Source organism: Tetrao urogallus (assembly GCF_951394365.1).
Source record: "Tetrao urogallus genome assembly, chromosome: 5".
Lineage (NCBI taxonomy): Eukaryota > Metazoa > Chordata > Aves > Galliformes > Phasianidae > Tetrao > Tetrao urogallus.
In genome coordinates this window covers 61,777,975-61,791,396 of record NC_136818.1, presented here as the reverse complement: position 1 = coordinate 61,791,396, position 13,422 = coordinate 61,777,975, and the positions used below count along the sequence as shown (strand labels likewise).

General features: G+C 47.9%; 1 protein-coding gene across 3 annotated transcripts in view; it reads left to right on the top strand.

The window, feature by feature from the left end:
* The window catches only part of CTBP2 (C-terminal binding protein 2), a gene marked incomplete at both ends in the record, with an annotated part of 45,229 nt that overhangs the window by 11,628 nt on the left and 20,179 nt on the right, over window positions 1-13,422 (top strand). Inside the window, one exon of one of the 3 annotated variants that reach the window (XM_079535196.1) lies at window positions 3,941-4,175. The exons of the other annotated variants lie outside the window; for them this stretch is intronic. Within the exon in view, the coding sequence (XP_079391322.1) occupies window positions 3,965-4,175 (211 nt within the window). Of the gene's footprint in view, window positions 1-3,940; window positions 4,176-13,422 lie in introns of those variants that run through there. 3 annotated transcript variants of the gene reach the window in all.

Below are 13,422 nucleotides of genomic sequence, written 5' to 3'. Positions count from 1 at the left end.
CCATCTTGCAATCATAGAATGGCCTGGGTTGAAAAGGACCATAATGACCATCTAGTTTCAACCTCCTGCTGTGTGCAGGGTTGCCAGCCACCAGTCTGGGCTGCCCAAGGGCAGCAACCCAGTGGCTTATTGAAGCCTTTTTCAGAGGCAGTAAGTGCTCAGAGCTCCCTCCTGACTTCCCTTGCAGTTGTTCAAGATCAACACTTAGAGAATTTCTCTGTGACATGTTTTTTTCCCATTGCCAACTAGGGCTGAGCGTGGTGGCTAAGTTCATTACCAATTTCTTTGAAAACAATGATGGAAGATGCCCTTGATCTATAGACGAGTATTTTATTATTCTTGCATGTACATTTTTAGGACTTTTCTTCTGCCGCTTCAGAGCAAACAAATGGAACAGATCTCTCCATATCCAGTGGGGAATACATTTTATTCTTTACCAAAATGTTGTTGTAATAAAATGTTTTTGTTTGTTAGAATGTTCTCTGTTTTATTTGTAAGCCACAAATGTGTCTTCCCATTTTGATTCTCACAAAAGAAGAAATTTTCCAATGTGCCTTAAGTTCGTTAGTTAATTCAATATGATGCCAATCAGATACTCTCTGTGAATTGCATAAATAATCTTTTGGGGCCCATGTTTTGCATGTCTGTGTAATATCCAACATGATTTTAAAGACTGTGGTTCTCGGGGACAGAATTGGAGGAGAGAATGTTTGAAGAGGATTTGTAATATTTACTGCAATAAAGAAATTTAGGGATTACTCAAAGATCCTGTCAGTATTTGGGTCAGAAATATAGCCCAGAGGCATTAGTGTGATAGGCAAGTAGAAGCATTAGTCTGTATTAGTGATTTAGCTATCATAATAGCACAAAAGTCTACCATGTGATGGCTAGTGCACCAAACATTTATTGTGAATTAGCAGTGAAAACACAGAAGCTGTCTTGCAAGCATACCAAAGGTGGCTGTTCCCCCTTTGCTGACTCTGTCCTGGAAGGCACGTGTTTGAGGTGAAGAAATTTGTTACTGCTGCAGGGAGGGACAAAACTATTTCCTTCTAAGTGTTTTCATTAGAAAAGGAAAATGTTGCTTCACTCAGTGGTTCGCTACATAAGTACTGGATGACCTGTTCTTCTAGGAAAAGGAATATGAGAGCAGAAGCAGCGTATGATAGGTTAGAAATGTGTTTTGGGGAGCCATTTTAATAGCTTTTCTGAAAATGGTAACTATATATGGAAATTTTTATTATGTTTCCAAATAACGATTTTCTGTGGTGTGATTCCATCTGAATCCTTTTGCATTACTCTAACTGTAAAAAAAAAAAAAAAAAAAAAAGAGCTTAAGCCATATGAATACTGAAAGACCATGAGATGAGTTTTTTTGATGTCTCTGAGTGTTTTTCTATCTCATAAACATGTTGGGTGTTTTTTTTTTTTCCTGAAGGAAACAGGAGATAATAGGCAGAGGTCTCTTACTCCTTTTTGTTTCGTAGGGCTGGGGTTTAGATCCTTTGATCCTCCCCTCCTTGCCCGTGACCTCTGGTAGGGTCTTAAAATTATACATTCCAGATTACACCTCCACAATTTTCTGTCCTGGGATGATGAAAGGATTTGCGTATTATGATAATAACGTAAAGAATCCTTTTGGTGCCTCCTTAGTATAGCTAATTTGAAACGGCAACAACAAAAAACGTGATTTCCAAAGCAAATTACAATACCCATAAAGTGTTAAACAGACACCTAACTAATTTCTAATCGCTCCTGTATTTCTGAGTATCCAGCACTGGTCTTTTTATAGGCCTGCCTGCTTGCTCCCATTTAATTTGTCCTTAGCTGTGTGCAGTGGATTAGCATTTCATCAGGGCGGATTAAGATTGAGCTGACATTGGAGCTTTCCTTTGTATTTTCGTACGTGTGCGTGGGGCCGTGCGGATGCACGTTCTGTTATCTCGTGGCCCATTCTCCGCAGGCGCCGGTGCGGATGGGAGCGGTGAATTTACGTGGAAGGAGACAACTGAAGCAGATGAAAAAGGTGTCAAAACCAACGTGCAAAAGAAAAAAGAAAAAAAAATTCCCTAGTGGGAGAAATTGCATTGAGATTGCCGGCTGGGTTGGTGCAGGAGATTCATCGGGCTAAAATGATGTCACATGGAGGAAAGGCTTTAGCGGTTTTATTTAGCCCCTAATCCCCGCGCTGCTCGGCCAGTTGTCCATGTGAGCACACCGTCCCGAGCACAGAGGAGGATAAAGCATCGGAGCTGAGTGCAGCGGCCCTGTACTGCGGCCGTGCTGCACGGGAGGGTCCTTCCCCCACCGCCGTGCAGCCAGGCCGGGTTACATGCTTCGCCTCCTAAAGTTTCGAAGAATTAATAATTCAGGCGACGCTTGGAAAGATAAAGCCGCCGGTAGGCTTGTGAAGGGAGGGCTCGGGCCAGGCATGGTCTGCTGCTGATGCTGGCCGGGAAAGCGGTGAGAAGGAAGGTGCCTCCACTTCTCCGTCCCAGTGGGAGCAAGCAGTGCGGCGGTGATGCCCATCCCCAGCAAGCACCCCAACATCGGCCGCTCGCAGAGCTGGGATGCCGCCGGTTGGTACGAGGGCGCCTGGGAGGGTGAGAACGCTTTCGAGTACCAGAGGCCGCCGGGCCGGAGGAGCTCCCTGACCTATGGCGGTGAGGGCGGCTGGTATGAGCCGCCAGGCCTCCGTGCCAATGATATCATCTTGCAGGGCGGTGCGGAGCTGAAGCAAGAGGCGTACCCCTACCAGGATGCTGCTTTCGCCCCGGGGCCCCTCAGGAAGGGCTCTGTCCCTGACTTCACCTACTGTGACCGGCAGGCAGTCATGGCAGGACGGGGCCAGGATTACTACAGCGACCCGTCCTTGGCCGCTAGGTCACCCAAGGACCCTCGTTGCTACCAGGCGGTGAGCCGGCCGCCGGCGGGCTACGGGGCTCCAGGCAGCCGGCTGTCCTGGGACCAGGCTCTGGGCCGCCCACCTGCACCCCCAGAGGCTGCCCGCCTCTACAGGGACCCCAAAATGACCATGGATGGGCAGCGACTGCGCAACAGGGACATGTCGCCAGCACGGTACGGCACAGAGCCCCCCAGCCTGCGCTACGGAGCAGAACCACCGAACTTCCCTGGCCGTCCAGCCTATGGTGATGGGGCTGAGCGGCCTCCCGAGGCGGCGGGCAGCAGACAGGCCGTCCCCACATGCTTAGTAGTGGATCCCACTGGTGGCTATGGGCCAGGCCGCGAGGGCACCGGCACCAAGGGCCCCTACGACAGCTATGAGACGATGGCGGTGGCACCGACTCACCCGCCGGTGCCCACAGCCTTCCCTGGGCAGGAGGGGAAGAGGAGCTTCGACCCTGAATTTGTGGCATTGCTGCGTGCCGAGGGTGTCTCGGAGAGCACCTTCGCTGCTCTGCTGCAGCAGGGCTTCGACTCGCCCAACCTGCTGGCCATGATGGAGGAGAACGACATCAAGTCAGTGGCTCCCAACCTGGGGCAGGCACGTGTGCTGTCACGCATCGCCCACAACTACAAGGCCGAAATGCAGCTGCAGCGGCAGGAGCGGAGGAGCGGATCGCTGCGCCCCAGGACCCGCTCCAACAGCTTCAGCCACCGCAGCGAGCTGCCGGGTGACTATGGGCTGAGCGTGGGCTCGGGACCGGCCGCTGATGGCCTCGCCGCCCCGCAGCCTCCATTGCAGCCACCCTCCCCGAGGACCGGGGAGATGCACCGGCGGCCATCCAGCGCCCCGACCCAGCACCTACTGGAGACCACCTACCCCACTGGCACTCCGCAGGGGCCGCAGTTCCTCTCCAATTCTGGATACAACACTCCCCTGCCTTGCAATGTGCACCCACGACCGGCGTCCACCTATTCCGCTCCATCTGGCACACCCATGACCACGGCCAACCCGCACGCCAGCCCCAAAACGGCGTACCCGACCACCTACACTGTGCCCATGGAGCTGATGAAGAGAGAGCGGACGGCGGCGTCGCCAGCCCCCAGCCCACACGGCAGCCCGCAGCTCCTCCGCCGGCCGGGTGCACCCGGGGACAGCAGCCTGGCCCCCGCCGGCCCCGCGTTCCCTGCACAGCTCTCCCCATACCCGAAGCTCAGCAGGCGCACGGGGCCTCCTGTCATTGTCTCCACGATGGCATCACCAGAACCAAGTAACCTCCTAAGGATCTTTGTCTGTGTGGTAGTTTAGAGTCACTCTGTTGTGGTTTGCGTGAATTCCTAAGAAATGCGAGGCAAAGTCGGGTTCTGTGCCAGAATATTAGGTGCCTCTCCTATTTAGAAAAGGGCTTCTGTATAGGGCTACACACAGCTAGAGATGCTGTTTCTCCCTGTGTGGTTAAATTCTAAATATTTTATTTGCTCAGCCAACTTCAGCTAACAGTGAGCAGCATGTCAGGTAACGCAGCCGAGGGTAAGCTTTCCATCCTGTTGTTTGTGGAGAATGGGAGATCAGATACGGCGCTCGCTGAGCAATTAAGACCACAGGGTTTGCTGCAGATTGACTTTTTACTGCTGTTATCAGGCACAAATGTGTTCCTCAAGGAAACGGTTAGCATTGTTTTGACTGAATTCATCAGATAGCTGATGGCATTACTCGGGAATCGACTTACCTTTGGCCATTACCTAAGTCTTCCTATTATTAAATTGCTGTTTTATCAGGCATATAAAATAACCTCCCTGATTTCTTCTGGAGGTGCCTATAAGGGAAGTGATATAGCTGTTAAAGTAATAGGGCTGTGCTTAAAACTAAAACCTTGCCGTTAAGCTCTAAAACAGTAAAAATGAATGGTGGCTCCTCTTTTCCCTTCCCCTTCCAGAAGCTGGGATACACAGCTGAGTGGTTTGGGCATGCTTAGAAGATAGTAGCCCCAAAAATATGCCACCAAGTGAGGGGAAAATCAGAAAATCTGTTCATTTGTGGCTTGACTTGTTTGAAAAATGTACAGAAAAACCCTTGAAATGTTTTTTCCTGGTAGTGAGTCTGCGGGCAGGGAATTTTCTCTCTGCATAGTTTATCTGAACTGCCATACAAACAAGTCTCAAACAATGTACCCTGCAAGCACACGCACACAAAGCCTTAATAAAAGTCTACCATTTATAGGCGTGGAAACGGTGCCAAAGCAATGATGGCATTCCACAGGAATCTAAATAAAGAAGGATTTTTCTGAGTGGAAGTGATAAAGTTGTCAAAACGCAGCCGGTTGGCGCAGCCCTTGCCCTGGCTTACTGTAATTACATGGCTCGAGAGGGGATGCCCTTCCCTTCATGCTCATGCATCCTTTGTGCAGCTGGCGTAAGGTATTGATTTATAGCAATACTTAAATATTGGGCAGCGCGCTTTGTGTTGACACGGATCAGAGGCAGAAGTGGTCCGTCCAGGCAGTGCTCTTACATCTCCCATTTCCCAGGGCCCGAAGGAAGCGCGGAGCGGCACGATGCAGGGAGCACAGGCATGTTAGCGTGTTCACAGCGCGATCGATGTGAGGGACCGCAGTAACACACGCACTGGGGCAGCCTCCTTTGGATCCAGCCGCCATCCCCTCCTGCCGTTTGTCTCCTACGTAAACCACAAACCTTCCTCTCTAAAAATCTCTATATTATCCATTTTCTTTAAAAGAATTACCGGCGCACAGCAAAAGGAAGCAGGCAGCGTTTCAGCGCTGCTGAGCTCTTCCTCACTACTCAAACCTCTTTTTTTCCCCCCTACAACCAACTCATTTGCATGAGGATGACATTTGTTGCTCCAGTAATTTCATCTGATAATGGCCAGCTTGCAAAGCGGATCTGAAAACATATTCCTTAATTATGTGTTGCTAAGCAACCAGAGGGTTTGGACATAATCACAGAAAGATTATCTTCTCATTGAAGTCCCTGAAAGGTTTAGCTGAAGTAGGACCTGTAAAATTGTCTTCACTTTTATTTATCTCCCCCTTTTTATTTTCCAAATAGCCAGAGAGGTTTTCTTCCCGTTAAACTGTATTTTAGAAGTAGAAGCCAAGGTAAGACCCGCTGCAGAGGGAAGGCTGTGGCTGAGGAATGGAAGGCATGGCAGTTCTGCATCCTCGAGTGGTGTTGAGGAATTGCTGGTTAAGGAACACCATTGCTAAGGAGCGTTGGCACTTGCAGACGAGGTGATAAACGAGCCTTACCAGTACATTAGCATGTTTGTACAACATCGGGTGGATGACAGAAACTTGACTAAACCCAGGAACATCGTATTTACCAGCAGGAGGAGAGAGGACGCATATCTGGGAGCCACGAGCTCTCTCCTGGCTGTAGCTTTTGCTGTGGATCCGTGAGTCGCGAGGTGAAAGCAGGTTCAGTGTTCAACTCCGTCTCTAAATGGCTGCACATATTTTCTGTCGGTGGAGGTTAAAGTCAGCTTGGTCAGCAGAGAGTTGTAAAGTGTCTGCTGTAGTCCACGGATGTGTTGAGGGGTTGGTAAATGAGCAGAGGTTTAAAACAGATCATTTTGTGTTTTTTTGTTGTTTTTTTTTTTGTTGTTTTTTTTGTTGTTGTTGTTAAAAAGAGTCTTGTTGGGCTGTGTATAGCAGTCTTTTAAACTGAGTGTGTTTCAGGTACCAACTGGTGGTTTTGTGTCAAGCTTTGATGCTCTGTGTTGCGTCCTTTGGTATGAGCAGTGGGATCAACTGCCACAGGTTTTGGGGTTTGATAAAGTATTCAGGAGAAGTTAGATGGGTTGTCCTTTCTGTGCACAGCAATCCCTGCTCCAAGCCACAGCAGTGGCAAGCAGAGAAAGCCTGCAACGTGTATGGAAGGTGTTGCACAAAAGGAGAAGCGAGGCCACTTGGCGTCCAACCCAAGTCAGAGCTGGTTAAAACCCGGACCTTCTCCTACGCAGGGAAAGCCAGGCTGAGGATGGCTGCCTTCCCTGGGCAAGTAATGCTCTCCAGTGTGAAAGGGACTCATCTTTTGGTTTATCAGCTTAGAGCCTGGCTTGAAATGCCTTTCCCTGTGATGAGCTTAGCTCTGCTGATACTGTTTAACACCTGATGGTGATTCTTTTTATTGGCATTTTCCACCCTGTGACAGACAGAAATGGTGTTAACCGTATATTGGTTGCAGGCTGAGAGGGCATAGTCAGGGGCGAGAGCCTTGACAGTTGTTCAAGGATGGTTGAAAGAGCTACATTTACTCATTCTTTAAAGAGTAATGTGTTGAAATTGTAATCGCTTTTTATGGGCAGAAGGAGTGTAGCAGTGATATTTCATGCGCAATATAAATTTCATGAGCATTTGTTGATGTTGGTTTGTTCTCTGCCCAATGTACCGTATAGCGAGCAGTTCAGAAATCAGCTGCAGGTTTTCTTCACTCCATTTTCTGTACAGATTGTATCGTGTAATCACAATGTATACATGTAAAGCAGCTCAATTAACAATCCAGACTGAAGGAGCACCACAGCAAGCTCCATGCACTGAATAAATCTGATTTAATTTGCACATTGACCTGACAGACCATAGCAAGTCCTGGGCACCATTCCCAAGGAGTGTGTTCCTCCAGGTGAAGTATGTCTGCACGGCATGCACTGGCAAAACCATGGGCTAATTATTTTAACTGGGATTGTAACATCCACGCAAAAAACATTTGATTGAAATCAGCAGATCAGTCTTGTGAGTGTCCACTGGTGGTCGTGTTATCGTTTGTGGCGTGGTATGAGAACAAGATGGGAATAAGTTGCACTGAGTCTGGGTGGAAGGCTCACAAAGACCTGGCTGAGCATCATTTGTATGTGCAAACTCTCACCAGCATCACTGTGGTAGATGAGTGTGCAGATGTGTGTCATGTGTGGGACTGCAGATTGGTGTTACTAGAGCTGCTCTCATTAATGGGGTGCATAGCCGGAGCACAGAGCGTGCAATCTGACTTGATAAAACACTGACTATTGTGGCCAACATGAACACAGGAGTCACTGATTGCCGAGAATACGCTTCTAAAATACTTTTTAAAAGTTGAAGTGTGCTTTTTATAATGGCTTTATCAAAAGCAATATAAAGTGTCAAACTCATTCCAGGTGCAATTCATTGACTTTAGTGCCATGGCAATAAAAATGAATTTGGCCTGTCAGAGGAGAACGTGTTGTCGATGCACAAGTGTTGTCATCTTCAATTTACACTTTCCTCTTACCCTGTAGATCTCTATCATTGTTAGGACTTCCCTATATCCACAGCATTCTTTGGCTATATTTGCTGACAATTCTTTTTAGCTTTCTCGTAAGTCGTTTCCATAGCTACAAACTTAGCGTTCATGGAGGGGAACAAATGTTAAAGGTTTCTGATCATTATTATATTACACATTTTTATATTTCTTCTTGTCTCTCGCATAGCACTGCACCGCCGAGCACTGTAATGAAAATGCTGCGCCGCCGAATTGTCTGTTATTTCGAGGAGTGCAGTGGGTGCTGAGGAGAATCCTTAAAAAGCAGAGGAGCGGAATCATTAAGCCACTGATTTAGAAGAAATGCTGCAGATGCAGGACATGTATTAGTAATGTTTATATAGAGCACCTTGCAGATGAGCCTTGGACTTTTGCACGTAAATAAAACCTGACATTAACAGCATTCCACTGGCTTTTGGTAAAGAAAACTAATTTATAACCTCTCATGCCTTCTGTTTCTAGGGCTTTGTTACAGACGAAACGTTGATGTTTTTATTCACATACTCTTTTCTGATGCAATGGTGCTCTGACCTCCCCAGAGAAGCCGGGGCAGTGGAGCTGGATAGCCAAGCTGTGCCCACCTCGTCAGGAGCAGCACCTGGCTCTGTGGCAGGATCCTCACCCCATGCACCGGAGCAGCTTGGTTCAGTACAGCAGCAGGTTTGGGAGCATGCAAGGGCCTCGCTTTCTGCACTCGCAATCCAATTAGCTGCTGCAGAGCAGATGGAGCGGATTAGTGCCTGGCTTGCCTTCCTCCGCCCTCTTCCCCAGTGCGAAGGGTGTCGAGGCCAGCAATCAGCTTACCTGTGAGTCCCGTGGCAAATGGAGATGTGGCTCCTGCCCTGCCTGCCTGGGGTCACCCTGTGCCCAGTGGGCTGGGTCCAGGTCTCAGGCAGCTGGGAAAATCTTGACCTAATCTCAGAGATTGAGAGGCCAATGGCAAATAGAAAAGCAGAGACAGGCAAGGAGGGGCTGGGAGAAGGGGCAGGTAGGTCAAAGCTTTGAACTAAAAGAAGGGAGATTCAGGTTGGATTTCAGAAGGAATTTTTTTACTCAGAGGATGATGAGGCCCTCATTAGCTGTGGCATCTCCAGGCATCCCCAGAAGTCAGCAGCACCACACTGGATGGGGCTCTGGGCAGCCTGAGCTGGTTGGTGGCAACCAGCCCACAGCAAGGGTTGAACTGGATGGGCTTTAAGGCTCCTTCCAACCCAAACCCTTCTGTGATTCTATGAAACCAGTAAGGCTTGAATGGTTGGAGCTGATGAGGATCTGTAGCAGAAACACTAAGTCGTAGCCTGAAGCTGTGATGCAGCACCTTGGGAAGGCAGGGCCAACCCAGGAGACTTCAGGTGCATGCATTGCAGCTGAGTAACCAGAAAGGCTGAAGCCAGGATCCACCCCTTGCCTGACCTCATTTAAGAGCTGGCAGTGGAGGTGAGGGTATCTCCTGGGAGATTCCTGCCTGTCTGAGTCTTTTAAAAGGTTAGCAGCTTTTTTTTTTTTTCCCCCCTCCCCCCCTTTTCATTTCTCTCTCTACAGCTGTTGTATTTGTTGTATTCAAAAATATAATCTGTGCATTAGTCATTATCCATTTGGATCAGCACTTCTGTGCAGTTAGAAATATTTTGCCAGGAGTGATTTGGTTTGGTTTTCAAGCAGTTTGTTGTTTTCTGGGTTGTTATATGGACGTGGCGAGTAAATAAACAGAAGGGACTTTGCTTAGACAGCAAACACAATGAGAACTGGTAAGTTAGGATATACTTTCAACCAGGAAGAAGTCAGAAAGAAGAATGTGGAAAGAGGTCCCACTGAAACATTTGGGATATGTGCTCCTGGATGTTAAGATGGCACCATGGGTGCAGGGCCAGGGAGCGCAACACCCTGATGATGCACACTTGATACCTTTGCAGGTTTTCTTAACCCCAACACGTGTTCTGACACTTGTTCTAACACTGTAAATCCCTGTTTCAAGCTGCCTCCTACACACTCTGCTGCTGACCGTAGTGATTATCATCGATCTCTTCTTATGGTGACTCTTGTTGGAGTCTCTCGCCATTAGCCACGAAGTGAGGAAAGAACAGGGATGGAAATGTCACACGCAATCAGCTGTAATGTTCCCTGCCTTCCTCTGATTGCTTTATGATAAAGTTTAAAATGAATATTCAGAAAGTACAGTAGTTGATGCAAGTGCGTGTATTTTGCTTTGACGATGAAAGAAGTCTTGATTAGTGTGTATTATGAAAGATAAAAGGAAGTATTCAGCGTGGACAGTAAAGAGCTTATCTGCACCTGGACTGTCCATTGGGACAATGAGGTAATTGGGAAAACCCAACCATAGCTTTCCTTGCCTCACTTACGCACCTCCCACTTGTTCTGTCACTGGATTTTTGGTCACGTTGGGTGGACCTGAGTGAGAGTGGAAGTTGTCAGCTTAAGCACTGCAAGATTTGGTTTAAGGATCTTAAGTTTCTTGTCTTACTACTTTTAGATGGCTGTGGTGCTGCTTCATCAGCAGTTTGGGCTCAGAGGTCCCAACTGTGGTTTGCTGTGCTATCATTGCTATCATTAGTGGATCACTGTGGTGCTGAGCAGCCTGTTGTGCTCTGTCAGCTTGTCTTTATCCATCAAGGAGAAGTTTTTATACTCGATGTTCTTCCTTACAGCCATGAAGCTCATGCACTAACAGCCCCACGTGTGCTGTGTTTTACTTCCTTAAATCCAGGTTTCTGGTTTTGAAGCTTGCATGAGAAGAGCCAAAGAAATGAATATTTCTAATTTTTGAGAATTCCTTTCTGGAAAAGCAGTTTCCAGAAGAGAGCAGTGAGTGAAGCTGTACTTCCAGCTGAATAAATGGCAGTTTTGCCATTCATTGCAGCAGAATAAAGACTTTTACCCTCTCCTGCAGAACCAATCAGCTCCCCATAACTTACTTTTATTGCATTTCTTAAAATTAGATCTACAAAACCAATGGTTTCTTTAAGCAAGACGAGCTGTAAATTTCATGCATTGAATGCCTGTGCATTATTAAAAATAATAGGTTATATTTGTCAAATGGATAATGAGTAGCTTTCTTTCTCTCTTTTTCAGTATTTTAATGAGTACAGGAAATGTTTGCTATTTATTTGCTTTCAGGTTTTACCAAGGAGCTCTGGAGATAATTGTCAAATTTCCAAATGCGTATCAATATTTCATGAAGTGCTGTTTTTCCTCTGCACGTTAAGGAGTTGGGCTATTAGCACCAGAACTGTTCCTGCCATGCCACAGCCCCATGTCCTGCCACATCATCCCCTTGGCCCCATGCCTGGGCTGTGCAGGTTGGGGTGTGCCTTACACAGATACTGGATCCATCCAGGTCATGCTATGGAAAAAAAAAAAAAAATTCCACCTTACCAGCAGCCAATTAAATGCTCTTGAATTATTAAAGCTCAGATTGCTTTATAAATATAGTAGTGTCGTGCATGGGGGTTGGCTGCCCACCTTTCAGTTGGTGCTGTGTGCTCAGCTTGACTGGGACGTGCGGCGCTGGCTGTGTGTTAGCAGCTATTGTTCTGGTTTGGATGCTTGCCATTGAGAAGTGGTTTGGTTGTGGATACAGTACAGTGCTTCCTCCTTTGCTTCTGATGTTTCGGTTTCACGTGAAATTCCTGTTCTTGCTATTAGGCTGCTTACTGTGTGCCTGGTTTGCTCCCCCTAAAACTCAGGCGTGTCAGACTCTGCTCCTGTTAGTGAACGATAAGCCTGTTGAGCTCACTGCAATGCTCTCGAGAAAGAAAACGTAACACAGAAAGTGAAAATGATTCATAGATATGGGCCCAGTGTGTGCTGCTCTAGAGAATGCTGCACAAAAATAATTGATAAACTATGGAGGCTTTTGATCTGTTACCAATGGCTGGGTTGCCATACCTGCTTCGCCAGTCATAGCGGAGAGGTGGCTGTGCAAAGAACAAAAATTGGGACTTAAAGTTTTATTCAGCTGAGCCCAGGGTGGAACAGCAGCGTGGAAACCTAAAAGGGTATGGAGAGCTGGAAGGTGGGTGGGAATTGCACCCAGGTCTCCAGGCTGGATATTAGGAAACATTCTTTCTCAGGAAGAATGATAATACATTGGCACAGCTGCCCAGGGAGTGCTGGGGTCACCATCCCTGGAGGTGTTGCAGAACTGTGGGAATGGGGCACTGAGGGATGGGGGCATGGTAGGGGTAGGAGGAGTTGGGTTTGGAGATCTTAGGGGTCTTTTCTAGCCTTAATGATTATGATGTTATGGCAAAGGGAGGTGGGACGTGGTGTAGAGACAGGATGTGGGTTGCGCTGTGACAGCAGCAGATGTGCAAGACCTGTGGGTCAGGAGACACGGAAGGAGCTTGCTTGGCTGCTCCATGGCAAGAGCAGTGGCTGGAGGGAGAGAGAAGGAGGGGTGAGTCCTGAGGGAAGGGCAGAGCTGGCTGTTTGATGGAGAGCTTTGAAGAAGATGCCTTGAAGTGGCAAAAGGCATCAGAACTGGCATATGAGCCTGGCTATATTTTAGGTTAATCTTAGGATGAATGACAACACATTGCTGTCCCTGTTGGTGTTGAAGAAACATGTAGATGTGGCACTTCATTTAGTGGGTGATACTGATGGTGGGCAGATGGTTTGATTTGGTGATCTTAGAGGTCTTTTCCAACTTCAGTGATGATCTTAGAGGTCTTTTCCAACTTCAGTGATCCTGTGGTTCTGTTCTGTGCTTCTCTGGGCTACAGTCAACCAGAGCAGGTCACTTGTGAGGAGCACACAGATATTTATCAGGGAAGGTGGAGCTCAGGGGTACAGGCATCTGTCTTGTGAACTAAAAAGCATCTTCTAAAGGACGTGCAGCTGTGAATGAGATCAATCCGGAGATCTGTTGGACTATCTTGCTTTTTCTCTCTTGGCAGTCATTCCATGACAGTAGATGAGCTTTGTCCTGGTGATTGCAGAGGGAAGTCCCCTCCTCTCCTGGTGCAGGGTGAATTGGTGCCCTTAGGAGCAGTGGTGCTGGGCAGAGCCGGCCCAACCATTTGGGTCCATACCTGTGTATGTATGGTGTGCAGGCTGCTGAGCAGGGCAGGATCAGCAGGGAGGAGGCCTGAGCTCTGGCAGCCACTGAGGAGGTGAGCGGATCGGCAGAGCCATGTGGGAGGCAGATCTCATAGGAAGATTGAGGGACAGCATGGCTCCTGCAAGGCTCAGCGCCTGGGAGGT